Source organism: Sturnus vulgaris, chromosome 9, assembly GCF_052056855.1.
Source record: "Sturnus vulgaris isolate bStuVul1 chromosome 9, bStuVul1.hap1, whole genome shotgun sequence".
NCBI lineage: Eukaryota > Metazoa > Chordata > Aves > Passeriformes > Sturnidae > Sturnus > Sturnus vulgaris.
The window spans coordinates 28425026-28449279 of NC_142251.1; the positions used below are offsets into that span (position 1 = coordinate 28425026).

The 24254-nt window shown below is 40.7% G+C and overlaps 3 protein-coding genes across 5 annotated transcripts in view; 1 reads left to right on the forward strand and 2 right to left on the reverse strand.

The window, feature by feature from the left end:
* The window catches only part of FIRRM (FIGNL1 interacting regulator of recombination and mitosis), a 27064-nt gene extending 13480 nt beyond the window's left edge, over nucleotides 1-13584 (reverse strand). For both annotated transcript variants that reach the window (XM_088170287.1, XM_088170288.1), the window contains exons 1-20: nucleotides 13432-13584; nucleotides 12804-12843; nucleotides 12025-12113; nucleotides 11305-11409; nucleotides 10654-10791; nucleotides 9555-9717; nucleotides 9132-9216; nucleotides 8446-8584; nucleotides 7912-7992; nucleotides 7513-7577; nucleotides 5987-6135; nucleotides 5294-5402; nucleotides 4600-4786; nucleotides 4171-4253; nucleotides 3747-3798; nucleotides 3383-3472; nucleotides 2523-2708; nucleotides 1746-1868; nucleotides 731-826; nucleotides 190-303 (exon numbers count right to left, since the gene is read on the reverse strand). In XM_088170287.1, the coding sequence (XP_088026413.1) occupies nucleotides 190-303; nucleotides 731-826; nucleotides 1746-1868; nucleotides 2523-2708; nucleotides 3383-3472; nucleotides 3747-3798; nucleotides 4171-4253; nucleotides 4600-4786; nucleotides 5294-5402; nucleotides 5987-6135; nucleotides 7513-7577; nucleotides 7912-7992; nucleotides 8446-8584; nucleotides 9132-9216; nucleotides 9555-9717; nucleotides 10654-10791; nucleotides 11305-11409; nucleotides 12025-12113; nucleotides 12804-12843; nucleotides 13432-13530 (2193 nt within the window). In that variant the 5' untranslated portion in view covers nucleotides 13531-13584. The remainder of the gene's footprint in view (nucleotides 1-189; nucleotides 304-730; nucleotides 827-1745; nucleotides 1869-2522; nucleotides 2709-3382; nucleotides 3473-3746; nucleotides 3799-4170; nucleotides 4254-4599; nucleotides 4787-5293; nucleotides 5403-5986; nucleotides 6136-7512; nucleotides 7578-7911; nucleotides 7993-8445; nucleotides 8585-9131; nucleotides 9217-9554; nucleotides 9718-10653; nucleotides 10792-11304; nucleotides 11410-12024; nucleotides 12114-12803; nucleotides 12844-13431) is intronic.
* A 33-nt stretch (nucleotides 13585-13617) lies between these two features.
* Nucleotides 13618-15912, forward strand: METTL18 (methyltransferase 18, RPL3 N3(tau)-histidine). 2 transcript variants are annotated; one of them, XM_014874715.2, is made up of 2 exons: nucleotides 13618-13784; nucleotides 14074-15912. In XM_014874715.2, exon 2 carries the CDS (start codon nucleotides 14199-14201, stop codon nucleotides 15243-15245), a length of 1047 nt encoding a protein of 348 aa, XP_014730201.2. In that variant the 5' UTR covers nucleotides 13618-13784; nucleotides 14074-14198; the 3' UTR covers nucleotides 15246-15912. The 2 variants fall into 2 exon arrangements, with proteins under 2 accessions (XP_014730201.2, XP_014730202.2); XM_014874716.2 differs by having other exon boundaries at nucleotides 14077-15912.
* Nucleotides 15913-19537: 3625 nt separating this feature from the next.
* On the reverse strand, nucleotides 19538-23045 carry LOC106852304 (14 kDa phosphohistidine phosphatase-like). The gene is made up of 3 exons (XM_014874825.2): nucleotides 22891-23045; nucleotides 21954-22078; nucleotides 19538-19708 (listed from the first exon to the last, which is right to left on the reverse strand). Exons 1-3 carry the CDS (start codon nucleotides 23018-23020, stop codon nucleotides 19616-19618), a joined length of 348 nt encoding a protein of 115 aa, XP_014730311.1. The 5' UTR covers nucleotides 23021-23045; the 3' UTR covers nucleotides 19538-19615.
* Between the last annotated feature and the right edge of the window lie 1209 nt (nucleotides 23046-24254).

Here is a 24254-nt window from a genome sequence, read left to right on the forward strand (position 1 = left end):
CTCCAAGCACCTTGCATGCACTCAGCATGTCTTGATGAAAAATAAACCTGCTGCAGACCATTAATCCAAGACAACTGTCCTGGCATTCCTGCATGTAGTTAATGAACTTGATTCTTTAACTGTATATTTAAATAAAAGTATTTTTGTCAAAAGACAAAGCAATTTAATTCAGGCCACAATTCCATTTACCTGTGCTTCTTGTGGAATGAACACCTTTCCCATGGAAGACAGAAAATCCACCATTGCTAGACGGACATGATCCGGGGGATGCAGCTGGAGCAGGGACGACTGCAGTGCAAAAACCTGCAGGAGACAAGCGCCAGCAAAGCCCCATCACACAGACTGCAGGGGAAAACTGAGCAGGCTCATCTTTAAATCCAAACACATGGAGTTTAGAAACCTGAAGGAATCCAATAAAACTGGCCAGGATAAAGCTGCAGGGTCCATTTTAGAAAGAAATGAGTGTGCTATCTCTATAGCACTTCCATGTCAATTAATCTCAATTATCTTACAGGGGAAAGGGATTCTCAAAAGCAGTGTTAACCAAAATGCCATGTGCTTGGTTTAAAGACCAGGAAAGTAATCAAGGAAGATTATTCTCTTGTTAAGAGAAGGCCAGACCATGAAATAACTCATTTGAAATTTCAACAAATCACAAAGAACTTGGTTTTCACGTAGTGAATTATTCATAAGGTAGTGTTGGGGATTTTAGGATTTTTTTTTTTTTTACCTGGGTCATCAGTTGAGCATCTAATGCTTGGATGAAAAATTCCAAAAGGTGTAGTAGTAAACACAGTGTCTTCTGGAGACATGGCTCATCTGAGACCTTGAAGAGAGCACAGGATATCAATAACATTGCATTTTAGCTCATGGAATAACTGCTCAGGAGAGAATGTCAAGTTACAGTAGCATTCCAATATCGTTAGCCTGATTTAACACATGTAAAACACTGCATTGTAAACAGCAAAGAAAACACTGAAATAATCATACCAGTATTTCTGAGTAGTCATATTTTATGAGACCATTTTCTTTGATTTTTTTGAAGAACATTTCTTAACCCTCCTCTCCTTCCACTACTCACTAAAATAAGCGCCTAAAGGTTATCTGAACTATTTATTTTCACTTTCAGTTGCCAAAATGTCAGCACAGAACAGCTGAAGTTGGAAAAGACCTCTGAAGGGGCACATTGTTGGTTCTTCACTCCCACTCTCAAGCTTTCTTCTTCAATCTGGAGCATGAAAACCCTGACAATCTTATTTTTTTTTTTTTTTTTTAATGCAACTGCAGCCATGAACAGGTACATGGTCACAAGGACACTGCCTTACCCTCCTGGGAGGAGGGTGATTGCCCTGTGTGTCTCCATGTGCTGGGCTGTACTCTAATCAAATCACCCTGAGTTTTGTTCACATTCTAATGAATATTTAAAATATACCAAATTCCTAACTGGTATGAAGCAAAATCAGGTGTTTCAGGCTTCTCCCTGAGCAAGTCTGAATGTGACACTGAGTAACAGATGGAGTAACAAGGAACCATACATGTAATATTCAGAAAGTCAAACTCAAGCTTGCCAGAGCTCATGCCTGCCCCACAGATAAACCAGCTGAGAGCAGATGGGCAGCAGTGGCACACTGTGCTTTACTGAAACATTGCAATCCAAGTAAAACAAATGAGTAACAACAACCTGAGAAAATAGCACCAGCCTCTCCAAGACATGCTTTCACTGCTGGAGCAGCAAATTCCCTTACCTGCTTAGCCTGGAGAAAAGACCAGAACTGACTGAGCACTCCCAAGACAGATTTCTTAAGTTCTGCCTCCATGGTGGCATCAGCAGAACTGCAGGCAGCCAGCACGACAGAAAGGGCGGTGTTCTAGGAAGAAAAAATGTGTAAAACCAACCAAAAAAACACTTTGTGTAAACCAACCCAAAATCCCAGGCTCACATGAAACATCTAAAATGATACAAGGTGGCAAGAAGCTCAATGTACAGAACAGCTAATCCAGCAGGAGAGCAGCCAACAAAGACTGCAGAGCAGGGAAACCATCCATTACTCCTGTGAGTTTCTCACACCCTGCAGGTCATTTGCTGCACTGGCAGAAAAAGTCTTTGGTTTCTTACATGCCCTCATTAAGGAGACCAGTGAGCATCTTTCAGATTTGATGCTGCATAAAACCAGTCAGGACTTTAAAACTGAAGAGAAATTGTATGCAAAGGCACAGCCTAAATCAGAAATTCTGAAGAAAAATGCAGCCTAAATCAGAAATTCTGAAGAAAAATGCATCTGCTCAGTCAGAGAACAAACAACAACTAGAGTAATTAATGAATCACAGAACCTCCACTAGCACAGCAGAGGTCCTAAGGTGTTACATACTACAAGAAAACATTAAAATGAGAATTCTTGCTTATGCATATGCCAGCTAGGCAACAGACTGAATAACAGAAGTGAGGTGACAGCAACAGAATCCTTGTAGTTTGAGAAATGAGAGTTGATTCACTTTTCCAAAAGAGAAGCAGATCTCCTTACCACAGGTGGGAGCCCTCCCAAGGCACGGCCGCTGCTCAGCCACTGCCGGCACCGTGCGAGCCCTGCTGAGCACAGCTGAGACGCCACTTGTGCCCTAAGGTCAGGATTCAGGGCTCTGAGGGACAAGTGCTGCCACACAGCCAAGTTCTCCACCTCTTTAGGAGGAAACTTATGAGCAAATTCTACCTGGAAACAAAAGGTAATGGAAACTAAACAGACCAGAAAACAATTTGATAGCTCGAAAGATGAGAAACCAAAATGCGCTGCTGGTTTGCTTCGGATTCGTTATGTGAAAAAATTTGTGTAAATTATTTTAATAAAATCCATCTTTTTATATGAAAAATGTTTAGAAACTGCCAGCTCTCTTGTCACATACAGGACATCAGAATGCTTAAGGAACTTATTCTTTCAGCTGCTTGAAGAAATGGCCGTAGTGAGTAGAGAGAGGGCTTTAGTCCCTCCAGGGTGCACAGAGAGGCAGTGACAGGACAGGACACTCCTCTGACACCTGATGTCACAAGAACACTCACACCAGTCACAGATGCAATGACAGGACACAGTTTCAGCAAATCTGGGGAGATGTGCTGTTTTCATACTTTGTCAAAAGAAGATTTAATTGCTACCCAGTAAGACTCTCAGAAAGGTCAGTGTGCTTTTCCTGTTTTAAAGAGCACATCTGCATAAACTAGGATCCACAATAAGTAATAACTTAGTGACTTAATGACTTAGACTAAGTAATAACAGTGCAGCAAATGAGCACTCAACATCCCGCCACTCCTCCAGAACTGAAGGGGAATATTTGAACACAGGCCACTGATTCAAATCTCTTCTACAACAACAGATGCTGGCGCTGTACTTGCCTGATGCTCCGGAGCCATCAGGAACAGCATTCGCCTCAGCAGCACAGCCAGGGCAGAGACCTGGCAGCAGTCACTGGGCCAAGCCTTCACCTGCATTAGGATAAAAAAGTAATGCACCTCATTACACGGAGGGAAAAATCACCACTGAGCAAACAAATTCTATACAGGACGTTCTGAGAGTTGCTGTGTGGGATCACAGCAGTAACACTGTAAATAAAATAAGCAGAGCATATTGGTTTATATTTTCACTGTACTGCTTTTGCTAATTACTAAGCCAATTTGAAGAAAATCTCCATTTGAATCTTTGCCAGTGGCATTCAGATTAAAACTGGTGCCAAACTGAAAACATCACCGTTGTTCTTACCAAGTGGGCAATCACATTAACGTGGTGAGCACACAGCTCAGCTGTTCCATACCTGAAACATGAGAGACAGTAGCTTGTGAATCCACAGTTCTTATTCTTCTACAGACTAAATATCATAAATCTGGTCTGACAAATTGCCATTTCCTCTAACATATTCAAACTAGATTTGCAGAGACACAATTTACTTGAGACAACCATTTCCAAAATCAGTGATTAAATAGAGAAGCTATGCTCCTCTTGCTTGCAAGAATGTAAAAACGGCTAAACCATTTCTACTCCTAATTTTCAAAATATGTTCTGTGTCTGAAAATAATCCAATTCTGTCTTACAAAAATCTCTCTCAAGCAAATTGCAAATTATGTACAACAACAGAATGAACTGGATGTGTGGAAAACCTGTTTGACTTGTTCTAGGAGCATCTTACCGGGCAAGGAAGCACCACGAGTCCATTGCCAGCAGAGACGTGATCATACTGGAGCCCAGCACTGCATCCAGCAGGGCACGCTCCTGAGGAGAAATGGGAAAACTAGCACAATCTGAATACTGCAGGAAAAAAAAGCACTAAACTTTTATAACAATTTGGCCTTCCCTCCTCTGAAAGAGAATAAAAATTGCCAAGATCGCTGAGATCCTCAAGAAACTTATTTTCCCCTTTCCCACAAAGTGACATTTTCTGTGTAACTGAACTCCAGCCATGCAGCAGTGCCACAGCTGATTTCTACAAAACCATCTCTGAGATGGCTCTCTCTGAGCATCTTTTTTAGATTCACATCATTAGAAAGAGCCCATTCTTTTAAAGTAGCACCTATGCATCATGACAGCTGAAGAACTGCTAAGTAAAACCCAATCTTACCAGCTGAGGGAAGTGTGATGGGAGTGTGGATGCAATGAAGGAGCACAGGTGGACACAGACATAGTGATAGAGGGTGATGGGAACTGCTGGCTGTCCAGTACTGACCACCTGTGGCAGACAGACAGGCAGAGAAAGCTCCCCACAACATTGCTGGAAGCTGAAGAAGAGAGCTGAAAACAAAGACAGGCTGCAAGGAAAAAAAAAAACCAAAAAAGAGAACAGTTTGGTTACAGACATGTAAGTCTCAAATCCTGCAAGCAACATTGGTATTACAAAAATCTTTGTCTGCAGCCAGAAAACATGGCAATAACTTCAGTGCTTTCACACAAGATTTATGTTCCTGACTGCCTTCCTCTTTTACCAACTCAGGTGATTATTAGAGGGTTCAGGCATAAAACTCTGAGATTTTAACTTAGTGAAGTCTCAACAAATTACATCCATAGCCTTATTCCTACCCTACAAGTACCCTAAATACCACTCCTTCCCTGAAAAAACAGACACATCTCTGTCTCTGTATCCTTCATTCCTAAGGCAATGAACATCAGATCCTGTTTGTCTTGGCATGAGGATGGAAATCCATAGTGACAATTTTACAAGTTCAGTTGCAAAGGAAACTCCAGCAGCTGAGCCCCTTTGCTTGCCTGTATGGAACAACTGCTGTGGTGAAGAACTGCAACAAAAACCATTTTTGTACCTTTTTCCTGTGTTCCAGAGAGTCTGCACTTCTTCAGGCTGAGAGGACAGCTTGTCCATTATGGTAAGGAGGAGAAGACACTGGGGCAGCTGCTCCTCAGGAGAGAGATCTGTAGAAGTTTGGGTTTCAAACATGAAGCAAGTTGCCTGGATATATTTATTGTGTGTGTAAACTGGCTTTTAAGCAAGTGTAAAGGCAAATTGATGAGCTATCTCAGAATTGTGAGATTTTGGTCAGGGCAGAAATCAAGGAGAATAGCTTGTGGAAACAAAAAGCTGACATTTTCCCAGTTTAAAGGCATTCTACTTATCACAGAAAATATTTCCTTTGTGGGGAAAAAAGCTGGGCTCCCTTACCACCGACAGAACAGCAGAAAAAAATCCATTTTACATTGAAAGTTTGTGGCAAATGTGGATTGAAATTATGCAAAAGAGCAGAATTGAGAGGATTTCTGTTAACCAGATTAATAGTGCAGTTGCTATAAGTAATTTGGAAAACATGAATTCAGCAATAACATAAAACTATGTGTTATGAAATCCATCCAAGTTAGCAGGCAAACAGCTCTATCACAGTACTTACAAAAGAATCAGCAAATGAGTAGAGAATATTATTATACAGAACATTATGGTCCAGAAAGCCAAAATCTCAATGCTGATCCCTCAGACAGCACTGGGAGTTGTACTTTCAACCCACCTAAATTTTTGCTTAACACTTGTTCCATGAAAGGACTAAAGGGAAGGAGCTGGGTGATGAGAGGGTCCAGAGCCACAAGAAAAACCCTGGATATTTCATCTTGATGATCTTCCAAGATCTCTGGAGCATAAAGACTGGGAGGAATTTTGCTGAGGGGGAATGGAAAAAAAAAGAAGTTAAATATTCTCATAGCATTTCTCATAGCATTTTCAGCAATACTACTTTTCTCTAAAAGAACTACAAAAAGGGAAATTCATTATTTCCTTGTTCCTGTGAAATAAAAGACAGAAAAGGCTCCCCATTTTAGAATATCTGTTATAGCCCAAGAGTTACAGCTCTGCATTCAACCTTTAAAATAAGCATCACAATTCAATATTTTACTAAACATTTAAAGAAAACCTTACAAGCTCGCAGAAAACTTGTGTAGAATACATAGTATCTCTCAGAAGAAGCATCAAATCACAAAAAGTCAAGTGAAAGGGAAAAGCTAAGAAAATGCCTTTATACACAATTTGACAGCCATAAATGTCACAGCAGTAACTTAACACATGATCCTAAAAGGCTGTCACAGTTTCTCTGATGAGGAAAAAAAACCTTGAGCAATAAAAGAAAAAAAGAACCAATATGAGAATAAAGCAAGAGATCATGGAATGAAAACCTTCAACTCTTGCAGCTCATAAAGTGAACTGTAAAAATGCTACCTTCCTACTCAAAAATCCCACTCAGTTTCCCTGAGCGAATAAAAGTTTACAACCTTCCACTTGAGAAAAACCTACAGGGTGAGTAAACTTAGAAGAAGAAACTCATAAAAAAACATCCACCCAATCTTGCAGTGGAACATGCAGTGAACTCAGGTGCACATCTCACCACAGAACCTGGTCTGAATTCCAACAAAAGGCTGAAATCAGCCCTCTGATTTCACAGCATAAAAATTGTTAGTATAAAGTCTGGGTTCTCTTATGCTTCCCCACCACTGCAGCAATAAAACTTTTTGAATGGAAAGTGAATAAACCATCATTTATAAGTGTAGCATTAAAAGAGCATCTTCTTCCAGGAGAACCAGAGTCCTTGTGTGAGATTCCATAAGATAATTAACACAACAGTAAAGTTGTGAAAAATTTCAGGACACTGTTTCTGACCCCCTCTTTCTCTAGGACAAATTTTCCCAAACTTTGTCTTAAAGTAGAAACAATCTGTCAAAAGGCATTGCTGACACCCTCATTTAATTGTAGAATTGTTTTTCCTGCATATCCTACACATAATTTGTCAATAAATCTCACCATAAATAGTTGCAAAGAAGTTAATGGACAAATGCACAGTATTGATCAAGAATGGGGTTAAGGTAACTATAAAACACTAAGCCACCTAATATATTACAAAATATTTTCACTTTCTGTACATGAAAAAAGATGGCAACAACTGGGAATGAGAACTGCATTTTTACTCAAAGTATTTGTAATTTAAGAATGCAATATGGAAATGTTATTAAGATACTATCAATAATCAATTATTTGTACTTCACATACCTGTGTATCTGAAGAAAGAGCTGATGTAGCTGAGAACAGGAATCAGAGAAGCAGGCAAGAAATTCCTGCAAAAGCCATCAGTTTTGAGTGATACTTTTAAAATAAGATCCATGATTAATTACATGAATTACTGGGCATCTACTACAAACTACTCAGTGCCACTGCATGAAATAACCTGTTATAGTTTATTTTTTCTGGGAGATCTCAGCAGTAACCCTGCACAGGCTTGTGAGTATTTACTAGTGGAAGAACTAAAGCAGGTTATGTATGGATGTTAATTATACTGCCCATATAGGATAAATGTAAATTGTTAAGATATTACACCATACAAAATGATTCCATTTGCAGACTAGAGACTTATATTTAATACTAACATAGAATTGAAGTTTTAAAACCTACCTTGGTGTAGTGTACAAGGGAGTTAGCAAAGAACCTGCACAGTTTCACTGTCTTCTGGAACAGCTTGAGGTCAGTGTCCTCCTGCCCAAAAGAAGTTCTAAAAGTTACTATAGAGTAATACAGTAAAATAGGAAGTTAGAGTGCTAACAGTGTTCAAAACCTATTTCACATTTGATTCTCTACAGACTCTGAAGCTAAGGGGGGAAAATTTTAAAAATATTCAGTATGCATGCTTTAACATTTTCAGAGCAATATTAAGGATATGATTGACCTTCTGATAATGCCAGTTTAGGAAATAAAAAAAAAAATCTCACACAGCATGGTGAAAATGTAGTGTTTCACTAAAGCATCCTCAATCTACACAACGCTGTGAGCCTCACTGTCATGTGGTTTCAAAGGTATTCTGTGTACCAGATAAAATAAAGAAACCATAAAAAACCCAAACCAAACTACCCCAAGGAATAATACAAAGAGTAACACAAAGAATTTCTCCTCCTCAAGTTCACCGGCATCTTTGGGAGCTTTTTAACTCACCTGTATCTGTGACACCTTCATTTGCTCAGCCAGCTGCAAACAGGAGTCAAAAGAAAGAAGAGTGTCCTTGCACAGGCCACCAAGGATGTCACTGTGCTTCAGGTGGCACTGCAGCAGGGAGTGATGCTTCAGGCTTTGCCTGAAAGACAGGAATATAATTAGGTATTTAATTGTTAGAAGCAATGAGTTCTTGTTGTAATTGTCAGTGCAATGACTTCTTACAAACCCAAATAACTAATTCTTCTGTTTAGCGTTTTATACAGCAGTGATTGGTGCAATATCTGTGAACACTAAAAACAGAAACGCAGAGAGAACAACCCCTCTGAAATCCAGAGGAGAAGCAGGATGGAAGTATGAGACAGCCAGCTCAAGGCAAAAATTAAAATATCTACAGAATTGCTGGTCAGACCTCTTAATGTTCATCATTCAGATAACAGTTTTGTAAATTTTCTTCTGAATTGCAATACAGAAAGTCAAGTTTCTATTACTTTTCATACTAATTCCTACCTACTTCCACTGGCAGTGCTTTAATATTACCTCCTAGCTAAATTTCTAAATTTCCTAACTAAATAGCTACATTAAATTCTCTCATTTTAATTTTATTAGAAACTCCAAGCACAAAGCACTTGAGGCATTCATTACTTAAAATTACACCATAATAAAACCCAAAGAGTTTAGCTACATACTTGATTATGAACTTCCACGTATTGGCATGAAGAGCGTGGTCCATATTAGAAATGATAGAGCAGATCTCCAGCACAGTGTGGATTACTAAGGAAATAAGAGCAGCAGAAACACAGTAAAATCAGATTTATGTGTTCACAGCAATCCCAAGAGAATACTGAGAGAATACCAGCAGACTGACATGAATTGGGAAAATGGCTCAGTGTTTAAGTGTTGCCCTTTCCTACAAATCTACACAACACTCCCACAGAGGAAGCTTCAGGGGGAAAACAGAAATATTTCCAGTTCAAAACGCTGCTTTCTGAAAAGCTGGTCAGGACAACAGGAACTGAACACACTAAGAAACCTGTTTTAAACTTTCAGACATACTCTCCATAGGAATAAAAGAGTGAGCAAGACTAAAAAAGTATCAAATCCACATATACCTGACACCATGTATGTGATGTCATCCTCAGCAGAAGCAGAGCTTATGGAAATCAGATCAAACAGTTCCATCAGCTGTTTCTGAAGGGAGTAAGTTTCTTTGAACATGGCTTGTAGGAGGTCAGAAATTAGGTGTAGGTGCCCACAGTACACAGATTCACTATCCTAAAATGGGGAGGAAGAGGTTTGTAACAGAGCTCAGGACTCACAGCCTGGTTTTTCACATGCAGAAAACACCAGGAGCTTTGCCATACATTTCTCGGGAAAAAAGAACAAGGCACAGATGTACCTGCTTTAACTCAATACACAGCCCCTGAGCACTCAATATAAAATATGTTCACCTGCAGCTGGTGAGAAACTAACGAGGTCTGGCTGCCTCTTGTGAGTTTAGGGGGCTCTGGATCAGCCCTCTTTGTATGAACCCAAGATCCTATTTCTGAACCAAACAGGACAATGCCAGCAGCAAAGGAAGTAGCGTTCCAAAGATTTCCCAATACTTCCATATTAGAATTACTAGATAAAGATATGGCAGTTTGAGTCCTGACGTGGAAAACCGATGTAAATATTCCCATAAGAAAGAAATATTAAAAGTGAAAATGAAAGGCAACCAAAAGTTAGTGTGTCCTTATGATAATCTTGTTTTATTTTCAATGCTTAGAGGGAATTACCGTTGCACCTGAAAATCCACATCAGTCCACATGTGAAACTGATCCACACTGCTCACTGTAACCAACATAAACCTGCTATTCTCAACTTTCAGTCCACTCTGGAACTTGCCATTTGTAGCTCTGAAAACACTGCAGCCATCAGGACTGCACAGATCTCTCAGAGCCCTTTGCTCATGAGCAGAATATTCAGGTAACACTGATGCAAAGCATGGAAATAGCCCAGTCTGAGCCTCTCACCAGCAGGTCACATTTGCTGGGCAGACAGCTGAAAAATCATCTTTGTATTTGTGCACAGAGCACATTCTGAAAACGACAACTAAAATTAGAAGAATGATACTTGGATGACAGTATCATTTAAAAAAATAAGATCTTCTAAAGTGTTTGCTGAAAGCCAAGGAGCACAAGGAATTTTGTGCTCCCAGCAGTGCCCTACCTTGCAGTGTGTGAAGGTGCTCTTGAGCACGCAGAGGACGGAGGAAGGGAGGGAGTGGACGCTGTGCAGGGACAGCTCCTGCAGCGAGCACACGTAGCGCACACAGCCCGTCAGCGTCCCCAGCAGCTGCACCACGGCCTGCCAGGAGTGAACAACGTCAGGCGCCCCTGCAACACCTCCAAAAGCATCTCTTCTTTGCTGAAATGCACCTGGATTTTTATGGCATTTAAAGTTCACTGCTATTTGCACAAATAAGTAGTTTGTTAAAGATGAAAGAAGCTCCAGAGCTTTCCTCCAAGACCATTATCCTCTGGGAAAACTCCTTATTTCTTAGACTATTGTTCCCAGTTTACAAAAATGTTAAAACTCAGAATGAAGTGACTGGATAAACAGGTGCCAGGTTCACCCTTTAAATATAGGGAGTCACATTCCATCTGCAGGAGGGACTTAAGCAGAATTTGAGATGATTTTTACATAATTATTAGTATCACATGCTAGATGTAATCACATAATTCACAAAATTTTAACTGAACTTTGACTACAAAGGAAGGTAAAATTACATTTTAACCATCAGTAGCTGGCAAAAACATTCTACAACCCTTTTAGTAGTGATGTAAACATTATTCTGACAGTTCCTGTGATGGGACTTGCCTGCAGCAGATTCCTTACAGTACTGCACAACTCTGTACTCTGGCTGGTCAGTCCTTTGGCCTTGCTGGATAATTCACTCATCAAGTTATCAAAGAACTGTAGAGTCTGGCAGAACACAACAAAACTGAAATGTTTCACTTACAAAGGTACACATGCAAATAATAACACCATTCTGTACCTGCTTGCTTCCTTGGCATGGAGGCACACAGAGAACTCACAGCAGAACACACTTTCCAGTATTTCAGTCATAAAGCATGATATAACAAGAAGCAAAAACCATTTTTATATATATTATAGACAGAAGGTACTTTAGCTGTTATTTCTTCTAAAATCTGTTGCCAAAACAAGCTTCACAGCTAATTTCCTTGAAATAAATATACCTCATCCTACCAAAGATTTTTTACTTAGTTAAAATAACATAATTTTAAAAAGATTTTCATTCTGTCTCAGAAAAAAAATTTGCTGAGAATTATTATTAACATTTTGAATATATTAAAAAAGTAAGTCTGTATATTTGATTCTCTCCCCACTGTAAAGAATGAGAACAATCACAGAAATAATTCAACATAACACTGTGAAAACTCTTAAAGGGTAAAATTTCTATTTCAATTTTTGTATCTCACAGATTTTGTGCAATCCCAGAAGAAGAATCACTGCAATCTAAGCAGGTTCTAACACTGGACTGACTGAAAATTCCACAGTTAACTGAAGCTGTCTTACCTTAGGTAATACTTTTGAGAAAAAAGTTTCTTCCAAATCTTCAAGGCTGATATGTGGCAAAAACATTTCAGTCAGAATCCTCAAAACACCTGCAAAGAAAAATATTTACAATGTGTAATTCTCAGAAATATACAGCAACCTACCACAGAAAACAAAGAACTGCAGAAAGCAAAAACAGATCACGTATTTGATTTTGAGGGAGGCAACAGAGCATTTGCCTTATCTGAAATGCATGAAAACACACACACATTACCTGAAAAATCAAAGAACTGTAACAGCTCCAACATGTACAAACCACCAAAAACAGCAGCACACCTGACTGAACTTAGTTGAAGGCTGAGCACAGCTGCCAGCCTACAGATACAGTATTTGCCACATTCCAAACTGCAAATAGTGGCACGTTTCATAATGCAACATAATATGCAATGTAACAGTGAGCTTTAGCAACATTCATAAACAGCTACATATGAGCCTCATTTTAACTATCAGTTTTGTCACCTGCAAGTTAACAGCCCAATAGACAATAAAACACCAGATAAAAAACACCATTCTTTCATGTATTTAAAGAGCAGAAGTAGCAGAAAGGAAAAAGCAGCAGAGTTTTTATAGGGGCATTTATAAAGCTTATTCAACGTGCAGTTAGTGGAATGTGCAAGACTCAGCAGAATTGCTGAAGACTCTGAAAAGTTGTAGCCTAAGTATTTAAAACACTGCAGTGATTCTAACGCAATTGCAATACAGGGCTCCACAGGAAGAGGGACTTCTTAGCCATTACTTACGAATATGCTCAGTCCAGTCTTCAGTCTCTTGATACATTGAGTAAAAATCGTTAAAAAAAATCAAATTTATTGTGCTCTAAAGGCTATCTTTAAAGCACCTGCAGAAAGCCACATCACTTCTAGCGCTGTCTCACGTACGTATGAAATTGGCGGGGATGCTCCACAAGCAACGCAGGCTGATAGCCCGGAGTACCCATAGGATCAACAAAGTATTTCCAAAATGTATTAGAGACGAAGTCTTGAGGGGCTTTTTTGTTTGGTTGGGTTTGTTTTTTGGTGGTTTTTTCTTTTTTTTTTTTTTTTTGGTGGTGTGTGGTTTAGGGTTTTCTAGGGGGCTGGGTTTCCTTTGTTTTGGGGGAGGGGGATAGGTGAGAGGTGTGTCGGGGAGTTATGTACGGCGCTAAATGAACCACACGCGATTTTCTACGTTCTATGAATCCTTTACGCCAGGGAAAGGCTGTACCCGTCTCCAGCGAGATCCCCGGCACCCGGCCCCTCACAGAGCTGCCATCGCTCTCCCTCACACACACTCGGCTGAAGCGTGGAACTCCGAAGGATGCACGCACCGCCCCCACACCACTCCTGCGCCTTCCCCGCAGCCACCCCAGAGCCCTGCCGGGAAGGATATCAGGAGCCGGGGCAGCACGGCGGGCAGCTCCCGGCGGCAGAGCTCCCAGTCCCAGCCGCCCAGCTCCCGCAGGAGCAGCTCGGGGTCCGCCTGGGACATGGCGGCGGGCGCGCTCCCCTCAGCGCGGCGCGGCGGCGGGAAAGGCGCCCCCGCGCTCCCACAATGCCCCGCGCCCGAGGAAGCGGAAGCGGCTCCACGTGGGAGAAGCGGAGCACGGCCCGCACCGGCAGCCGCGGGTGGGCGCGGGGAAAACGGGATGGGAAACGCTCCCGGAGCCCCTCACCCGGCCTTAGATTAGTGACCCTTGAAAGGCTGAGTCTGAAGCGCGATTTTTTGCCATGCCTGTACCTATGGTATGTGAGATGGGGGCACCCGTGACGCTATTAACAAACTTAACTGATTAGAGAGCGGGTTATTTTAAATTACTGAGCAGTTAGGGTTGGAGGAGAGAATCATCTGGAGATGATTCGGTCAGCCCAGAGCTGGTGACACAGCGACGCGTCCAGGTGGATTTGGAATGCTTCCAGAGAGGGAGACTCCACGACTTCCCGGGGGAAGCCGAGTAATTAAAATCAGGACGCTACGATTAGACGGTTTGTGCTTATATTAACGTTACCTAAAACTATTTACTCTTATTTCCAGCAGCAAGGCACCTGGCTCTTGGCAAGACATCTGATACTGCACCAGCAAAAGACTGTCCTGCAACACTACCTACATAAAAGCTGGCTGTAGTAAATTAAGCTTTTAAAAAGCTGTTATTCCTGAAAATGGATTTTCAGTTTAATTTTGCCGTTGATGAAAATGAGAACAGCGAGGCAGATGCTCACTTCTTACTGCTGTGCTCTCCAAAAGACAAGCAGGAACCCAGAGAAAAGAGCAGGGAAGCTGCCAATCCTGCAGTAGACTCCAGCCCGAGGCTGGATGCTGCTAAACACCGGGATGAGGCAGCTTCGAAGAAAAATCTCTGTGTGAAAGCTGCCAAGGAACACAGCATTCCCGAAGATCTCAACAAAGTATTGGAAAATAAAGTCATGGAAACAGTATTGGACCTGCTTCACGTAAAGCTGTCTGTAGTGGAAATGACATGTTCGGGTGATGCTGACAGTGAAGGCATCATATCCAAAAGTGTTTCTTCTCACTCTGATCTCATCCCAGGAGTCTATGAAGGAGGGCTGAAAATCTGGGAATGCACCTTTGATCTCATGGACTACTTTTCCGAGGCTGAAATAGAATTTACCAACAAGACTGTACTGGATCTTGGCTGCGGGGCTGGATTGCTGGGAATTGCTGCTTTGCGGGGTGAAGCTGCCAGAGTCCATTTTCAGGACTACAACAGCACAGTGATTGATGAAATAACCTTGCCTAATGTGGTGGCCAACTGTACCAGGGAAGGCAGGAGGATGAGCAGTGGGAAGGACAGAAAAGCCAGCAAGCCTCCTTCAAAGAGGCCCAGGAAAGCAGAGGGCTCACCTGATGTGCTCAACAAATGCAGATTTTTTTCTGGAGAGTGGTCTCAAGTCAGCCAGCTCCTGTTAAACAGCAACAAACCCTGTTCAAAGTATGATATAATTCTAACCTCTGAGACCATCTATAATCCTGACTACTACAGTGCTCTGCATGACACACTGGCCCAGCTCTTGGATAGAAATGGCCGTGTGTATTTGGCAAGCAAAGTGCATTATTTTGGAGTTGGTGGTGGTGTCTATCTCTTCGAGAAATTCATTGAAGAGAGAAACGTGTTTAGAACCAGGATGGTTAAAACAATTGATCAGGGTCTGCAGCGATGCATTATGGAAATTGTCTTTAAAAATTAAACTACTAATTCTCCAAAAACTCAAAAAATGTTTTAATCCTCATGTCTTTTTGCTTTTTCCTGTTATTACGGTTTGACAAATTATGGATGGCAGTTGTTGAAATGTTTGACAAATTCTGGTGTCTGACTAGAAGCGATGGACTTTTCTGATGTGCACTTTGCATAGAGTTCTGCTTAAAGCAGCATCTGTTTATGAGAATTTATATGTAAAGATGAAGAAAGTCATTGTCTCCAGCCAGGCTTTCACATTCTCTGTCAGCACCAGAACTGTGCATCACAGGAATGACACACATGACATGGGAATGACATACATGATGTATTGTGGCTGAATGAGAAATTTAGCATCCAAAATTAGTGCAAGAGGCTTTTCTCAAGGGTTGGGCAGCCTAACTGCAGCCAAATTCAGGCAGGGACCACACACTTCTGAGCTCTGCTGCTTTGCCAGCAGAGGGGGATGTGATTGTATTTATCACTCGTGTTCTACCCTGCTGGGGATCTCAGAAATCCATGTAATATTTCCTTGTATAATAATGCACACGTGACTTATTCAAGCCTTTTAAAGAATGTAATATTAACTACTGTTTCTAAATTTTCACATTCAGATTCTGACATAGGCTAAGAAAATTTCAGCAGGGAATTCAATAAAGCCATGCTGGTTTAGAAGCTGACTTGAACAAATATTCTATATACAAGATACACTCCTTCTACCAACCAATAAGCCTACAAATTAAATACTAGAGAATGATAGAACTGAGCTTTAGGAGACAACTGGAAAAGGAGATAAACTGTGCTATTACAGGACTTTAATAGATTGTTCTACTATTTTAACAAGACTTTCCCAGAAATGAATTGTCCCTTTTTTAAAACTTGCTGGGGGTACTACAGAACATCCACACCTCTTCAATCTTTTCACAGGACAGAAAGCATTCAGAAAGGCCTGCAACACAAAGCACTTTCTTAGGCTGAAGACTGAAAAAATTGCCTTACCAAAAATGCAAACAAACCCCCAAAGAACTACAAAACCTGGATTTGAGCACTCACTGTCACTGGCAATTAAAACAAAAAAAGGAAATCTATTGCATGTTTTGCCTTGGCCAAAACCAGACAGAAAGCTGTTAGACAGCTGTTGTCATCATGCACTGCTTTATCAGGTGCCCTTACAGAAATATAAACTTAGACCCAGTGACCACTGCAGTAAACTGGATGCAAGGATATTCAGTGTAGAGCAGAAGGAACAATAAATAGTCTGAGGGGATGGAAAGAAACTTAGTACAGCAGTGATCTGAAAGTTTCCATCACTGAGGATGCTGAAAGTCAATCCCAAAGTTCCTGTTTTGAACCTGCTGCTATTAAGACAGAGTTGTAAAGGATTTCCTGTACTTGACAGAAGTGCCTTCACTACTGTTCAGACTATTTTAAAGTGATTGGAAACTACTGAATTTAGCTTCTCATAGGATAGGGGAGAGAGAGGAAAAAAGTCAGTTTTGCCATGACTGCCACAGTGCTCTGGAAATTTTCTGCACTGATTCTGAAACGTAATGATGATAACTGCTGACTACAGACTGAGGGGAAAAAGAGTTTTAGCTTTGGCAAATCAAGAAGGTACTGTTAACAGCTCTTCTTTTTCTGTCAAAACAGAGAAGCTGGAAACAAATGGATTACCACTTGTCATTTTTCAAACTCAATCCTAAGATAAATCATGGCTTGCACTGAATAGTTTGTTCTATACCTGCTAGTCTGGTGCAGTTCCAGAGAACCATACCTAAAGTAATAAGATATGTTGACCACTATGACAAAGAATATGGTTAGGAACAAGAATCTCATGTAATTTTGGATGAATAAATGAAGAAGATACTTAAAATATTCTACTATAATATCTCCTCTTGATAATATTCCACTATCAAACTCACTCATCTTTGGTTTAATTACTGTGCCTTCACTCAGTATTTGGCTCAAACATTGCTGGCTTTGTGCAAATAGAGAATCAGAATTTTTAGGACTTCAAGGGAAGAATGGCACAGCCACAATCGCAGAGTGATTGCACACCTGCAGAACAAGTAACCCCACACAGTATAATCAGCTTCCCATTTCAGAATCTGATTAGAAAATGAAGGATGCTTTTTCTCAGGTGAAATGAGCACAATTAGCATTGGGATTTCCATATTCTAAATGAGTTCTGTTCTTATAATTCAGCAGATACGTGCTGAGAGGAAACAGAATTCCACACTTAGTTTTGTAGGCTGCTGATGTTTCAACTTGAATTAATACTAATTTCCCTCATTTACATTAAGGCTTGCTCTACCTGAGAAATCCTCACCACCCTAGTGACCAGTGTCCTGCTTCTGTTCACAAACTGGAAAAGAAGAAAAGAAACGTTTCACTCCTTTGTAACACTTGTACATATTGCTTAATGACCAGGGAAATGAAATTTCCCCTAATGACACTGCACTAAAAAAAATAACTGAGCTGGCAGGTCCCTCAAAGTATTTTTTTTTATGACACATTAAAATCTTTCTTCTCTGAAGAAATAAAAGGTAGAGATCAGCTGGTAATTCAATTTTGATCAGCTCACTTCAATGCACCATTTTTCTCCCCTCATGCAGTCACCCCATACTTTGAACACGTCATTACAATAATAAGTCCTGTCTAAATTATGTCTTTCCTGTAAGTATTGTGGAGACAAAGATTAAAATCACTCATTAAATACCTCAGGAAACTAAATTGAAAGGCTTGTTTGTTTTAACACAGCTATCCCTAGCTGATGACTTCCATTTGAAGACTATTTGCCAGTTTTGGGAAATGAGGCTATTTAAAACTCAGGCTTGTATACTGGCAACTACAGTTATTTTACTAAAGCTTAGGGGAAAAAAAATCCCACGATGATGGAACTGGGAAGTGCCCAGTTTGCAGATTACTGACATGGGAGTTATTCTTGGTTATCAGGCACACAGGCATTATATAATTCTCTGAAATCAGAATCTTGTTAAGTAGAATCAATCCTGTAATCATTACCACGGTATTTGAAGTGCAGCCAGACAATCATTGCACAAGAACTCAAAGAGAAGCACAAAGAGCAGATGCAAAAGCAGGAAAGGGTGCTGGAGGGGAGAATCCAGGCTGCAAAAAGTGGGGGGAATCTGGTGCCAAGCAAGAGATCTGTAGCACCAGGTTCAGGAGATTATTGGGATGGAGACCCCTGGAACTCTTCTGATGAGGACTGGACTGAAAGGTTTGAGGATAAGAATTCCTCTCCACCCAACCTAAACAAAGCCACAGAAAGGGGACTTAAGATGGATCACAACTGTAAGAAGGGAATAACAGCAGGATTTTTGGTGATAGAAACTGGCCTGAAGTCTCTCAGATTTCCTGGTTTGTACTGTAAGAGTCACTTGCATGCTGAAAAGAAAAAGCTTCCCTATATCACCAGATACTGCTGAATAAGTGCAGTAGGAACCATAGCAAAGGGAAGAGCTGGAATTTATATACAAATACCTCTAGAAGTCAGCAAGCCTTCAAGACAGAAAGTCAATAAATCCACAGATGAATTAAATGAAAACTATCATGAAACAAAAAAAGTAAAAAATTGTAGTAATTTCACAACAAACAAAAGGCAACATCCTGCCACAACAAGGGGGTGATGTTAGCTAATTCCTGCCTAGATATACTCAGCAGGTAGTTTACTAGAACATAATTATTGCTAGGAAAAAAACCAAAAAAAATTATTAAATTCACACAAATTAAAGCAGTCCAGGGGAATCAGAATGAAAGAAGCATTGGCAGAATTTTACATTGCCATCACTCTGTGATGGGGAAGGTTCTTACAGCAAAGTCAAAAATTTTGGTCATTACTTCTGCAGAATACTAGATTTTCAAATCACTGAGTAAATCAAAGATTTGGATCATTGGTGAAGAACTGTAACAGTCAACCCCACCCTCCACACCAGTTTTTTTAAAATGTGGTTAAGAAAGATGAAAAGCCTAAAAAGTAATAGAAAAATAAATTGAAAACACAGTGGTCAAAAGACCAGTGAACAGGTTCAGTCCAGTGGTGTTTGAAGTTGGTAAATCCTTAGGAATCCTACAATAGATCAGTGAAATAGGACTGAATGAAAACAATTAGAGGTAAGATGGGGTGGGAGTGTTTAAAGGGCACATCAAAAAGAAAGGAGCAAAGGTTTGAACTTCAGATTTTGCACAAAGGAGTGATCTAAAAAGTAAGATATATCTGAGGATTACAAACCATATTATAAACTATGGCAGGGTCCAGTTAGTCCAGATTTATGGTTACATACATAGAACACACATTCAATTTTATTGATCAAAGTACAGCTCACAGTTACCAGGTTAGAACTGCTCGTTGTGTGCACAAGTTTATTTCTTGTCATCTGACCATGTAATTTCATAATCTGTATACTCTTTCTTCAGTATCTCCACAGTCACTGAGTGATCTGCTTTTCCATAGCCCTGCAAGACAGAACAAATTGGACATGAAGTCTTCAGAACCATTCAGTTCTTATCCACACAAGTTGTTCAGATGCAAATCAAATACAAGTTCTAAAAAAGTTACTCTTGCAGTATCATGTTTTGTTTTTCTATTATCCTCTCCCCCAAATTCAGGTTGTAGAAAATAAATGAGATGGGGTCAAATAGAGAATGCATTTTCCACACAATTTCTCCAGCAGAAAGCTTGTTTTGAAATGTTCCCAACCCATCAGCCACTGTATTTATGGGATGTTCCTTTAAACCACAGAGATGGCATTGGCCCACTTTAATGTATGAGCATACAAACAGCTGATTTGGCTCAGCTGAGGGGAAAGGGAATAAGCAAACAAGTGTGAGCCCAATTCTGGCCACTAAAGAAATCACACTCTTCATGTTTTATTTATTTCCCATCTTGCCTTAGCTGATAATAGCACAATTTTAAGTATCTGTGCTCTTCAGCCATTGCAACTCCAAGGTAAGGTCAGATGACCTATGTTATTTTTAACTCTCATTTAAAAATCACTGGTCACAGTGTTACTCTCTCACTGAAATTTAAGGTTGTTGTGGTCAAAGTGGTCTTCCCATTATTGTCTTACATGAGCAGAGTTATCTTGATTTCTTATTTTGGAACTACACATAACACTGCAGTATACTGATAGAAATCTGATTTACAGGTGATTTTTTTCCCCATAATATTTCACATGAAATAAATGAAAGTTTACTTAGAAGACTAAAAAAAAAAATGCCCAAGTTTATATTATCAAACAAAACATAGTCTTACTCATCAGTGACAGCCCCAAAGAGGAAAAGCTTAAATAAACAAGCATTTAAACTGAAAAGGTTAAAGTTGATGCATTATAAAATGCAAGCTTTTCAAACATAACAGGTAACATAGTTATGTCAGTTGGAAAGCAAGAGATCCACAGTTCACTCTTGCCTTGGCAACCACTCTGAAGACCCCATCCAGCCTTAAAATTAGCAGCACAGCTTCACAATAAATTCTCTGGTTTCCATAAAACACCAAGGTAGTTCTGTCAAAAGAAGCATTAAACCTACATAACTAATATTTTGACTCCTGACCTGGGACTGAGGTCATCTGAACCTCGTGGTCTCTACCTGACTGAAGCCCTCAGGGCAATAAAATCCTGCTTTTACCTGATGCTCCCGTGTGAGCATCAAGGCACCAAAAGCTGAGAATAAAGGATATTTCTCAGACTTCAAGAGTTGACCACTGCCTCCAACACTTAATTTGACAGCTAGATTAATAATACAGGTGTCAAATCTGACCTAAAAATGCAGTCATGAACACCAACCATCAGAAGAATTTAATGTAATAAGCATTACACACTGATTTCCCACCCCACCCAAGTTCTAAGGAGTTTTTCTTCTTTATGATTCCAGAATCATCTTGGAACAAAAGCAGCACTAACAGAATTGGTAGCTCTGTTTCAAAACATTTAAAACATTCAAGGCCCAATCTCCACTGATCATCAAAGGTAAGCAGATTTGAAGTAACCCTCAGTTTCTATAGAAAATTAACTTAATAGAACTATTTTCTTCTTGTCTCCTTTAGAAGCCTAAAAGCTTTACTCAGTTATTACTACAGAAGCAGCTATGCTTCATCACTGAGCAATAGCAGAAAAAGACTACAGCACATTCCCTAAATTACAGAAATTCTGACCATTTACTGAGTCTTTCCCAAAGAACATTAATTTAAACAGAACACTAAGAGGTAACAAAACTGCTACTTTTATTCCCACAAAATGCATTATTGCGTTTTTCACCTACTAAAAGTTTACCACACCTAAACTGTATCTACTCTTCTCACCCAAACATACACAGAACAACATTCCCAATTTAGCTGGTGACTTCCAACCAACATTTTTATTGGCAGATGAAGATCATACAATAGCTGGATCCAACCCCTGTGACTACAAATGGACTATTCCTGATCCAGCAGCAAGACTAAAAGATTCTGAGTCAAGAGATGCCAACTTCCATTTTTAGTCTTAATTCTAAGTTAACACTGAGTAACACCAACTTTATCTTTTTGGCTGCCTGCCCTAAAACTACTGTTTTTCTAATCTATCTCACAAGTGAGCCAGGCAAGTTTTCCAGTTAATGTTTAAAATGTGATGCAAATTTTCAAAAGCCACCATGCAATTAACCAAAAATTCCAGAGCATCAGAGACACAAGCATTTAAAGGAAAATGAGAGATGCACTTACTGTTGAGAGCCCAAATACCCTGATTTTCTTGTCTTTGCTATTATGTTCAATTTTCCCTCCTCCAAGGCACTTGCACTCATATCCCAGCTTTTCCATCTCAGGGTTTACTTTTTCAAATATATGATCTGCACAAGAAGAATGGTGAGAGCCATCGGAAGATGAACTAGGCATTACACAGTCTAGAAATAATTTTTTAACTACTTTCTTATTTCACCTATAAGAGAGGAGGTTTCTCTTCAGAGGCATAGAAAAGCTGCATTTAAAGCCCTCTGGATTTTTTATTTAGCATATATTGTTCTCCAAAATGAGGCTGATTCTGTCAGGAAAATTAATCCACAAACACCAGTTTTATATCCAGAAAGGAGATAAAGGAATCCTGCAACTTTATTCGAATGAAGGAAGAGGTCATGGGCATTTCCCATGGGGTCTCTCAAGATGCTAGAGGACACAGCCTCCTTTTTATCCAAATTTCCCGGCTGCATTTCCCTTTTCCCCTTGGCTGAGGTACTTGAGAGGTACAGACTGCACCAATTGCCTTTTCTAATGTGTACTCCCTGCCTTTTCTTTTCTTTTTCCTCGTGTCTCTTGTTATTTTTCTGTCAATCCAGGGATTTTGCAGAGTCTTCTAACAAGTTGTGTCAATTAGTGGAATTCCTATGGAAATTATGGTTCCCCCTCCATTGCTGCTTTCACCTCTCATTATCTGGCCTTACTCGCCAGCTTGTTTATAAAGACACCTCCTCATTCCTTTCAGCCGCGCTCAGAAATGGCACCTGACACATCTATTCAAATATACGAAACCCCAGCTTTCATCTCCCACAAGGGACGGCAGAAAGAGGGGGGAAAAGGGGAATTTTGAGCTCCTCAAGCCGGGGCTCTCCCGCTCCGCCTCAGCCCCGCTCCGGCCGCCGCCCGCTCGCCCCCGCTGCCCACGCACTGTGGAACTCGGCGGCCTTGGTGCCGCGGACGATGTCCCGCTGCCCGCCGCCATCCGGGCGCTGCAGCCGCACCAGGATGTACTTGAAGGTGCCCTCGGGGTCGATCTCCACGTCCCTCACGGCCGCCATGGGGGGGAAAGCGGCGGGGGCGGGAAGGCGGCGGGGGCGGGGCGGGCGCCATGGCGGCCGTGAGGGGACGGGCGGGAGCGGCCCCGGCGAGGTGCCCGCCGCTAGCGAAGATACGAGTTACGGCGTTAGGGGAAGCAAAGCAACATTTCTGCACATCGCTCTTGCCTTGGTAACCACACATAGCCTTAAAAATGGCAGTATAGCGTCTGCTTAAAAAGAAGTAAATGACGGTTTCTCTGGTTTCAATAAAACACTAAGGTGGTCCTGTCACAGCGAATCCCCAGGTCAATTAATTGGCATTAAACCAGTAGAACTCATATTTTAACTTCTGACCTGGCACTGAGGTCCCAAGCCAAAAGAAGCATTAAACCAATATAACTCATATTTTAACTTCTGACAGGGGACTGAGGTTATCTTCTGTCTGACAGAAGCCCTCATGGCAATAAAACCCTGCTTTTACCTGATGCTGCTCCGTGAGCATCAAGGCACCAAAAGCTGAGAAATTAATTTGAGTAAATTAAATTAAAATGAGTATTTTGCTTGGACTACAGCTTAGAGGAGTTGACCATTGCCTCTAACACTAAAGTGCCCTTCAGAGAGCTCTCGTTCAATATCCCTCACTTTGCAATTCTGGGATTTTATCCACAAGCTGGGACTTTGTAGGGCCAAGGCCAAGCAAGGTTTTTATTTGAAGAAGAAGGTCATAGGGAGCTCTAACAGCCAATATTCCATAGATTATATTTTACTGGAACTGAATAAGAAATACAAATCTAATTTATGGTTGCCTTATTTTATAGGTGTACCCAGTAGTTCAGGCAAGCCCCACACAAATTGATGGTCACAGATATGTAGAATGGATAATTTCATGGAATCACTAAGTGGTTTAGGTTGAAAGGGACTTTAAAAATCATTTACTCCTAACCCCTGCTATGGGCAGGGACACCTTCCACTATCCCACATTGCTCCAAGCCCCATCCAGCCTGGCCTTGAACACTTCCAGGGATGGGGCATCCACAGCTTCCCTGGGCAACCAGAGTCTCATCACCCTCACAGTGAAGAATTTCTTCCCCATATCCAATCTAAACCAATTTTCTTTCAGTTTAAAGCTATCCCCCCCTTGTTATCACTTGACTGAAGACCAAAGCTGTAGTATTAACCAAAGAAAAAATAATTATTTTCAAGCAGTACTGAAGTAAGAGCATAGTCTTGTATCAAGTGTTTGCTCCAAAGTCAG

Bases quoted from the DNA above. Each gene is read 5' to 3' on its own strand.
- METTL18 (XM_014874715.2), top strand. From the start codon at position 14,199: ATGGATTTTCAGTTTAATTTTGCCGTTGATGAAAATGAGAACAGCGAG.
- LOC106852304 (XM_014874825.2), bottom strand. From the start codon at position 23,020: ATGGCGGCCGTGAGGGACGTGGAGATCGACCCCGAGGGCACCTTCAAG. The intron at 22,079-22,890 runs GTGCGTGGGCAG...CTTCTTGTGCAG, and splicing joins CAAGGCCGCCGAGTTCCACA to ATCATATATTTGAAAAAGTA. The intron at 19,709-21,953 runs GTAAGTGCATCT...TCTGTCTTGCAG, and splicing joins GGGTATTTGGGCTCTCAACA to GGCTATGGAAAAGCAGATCA.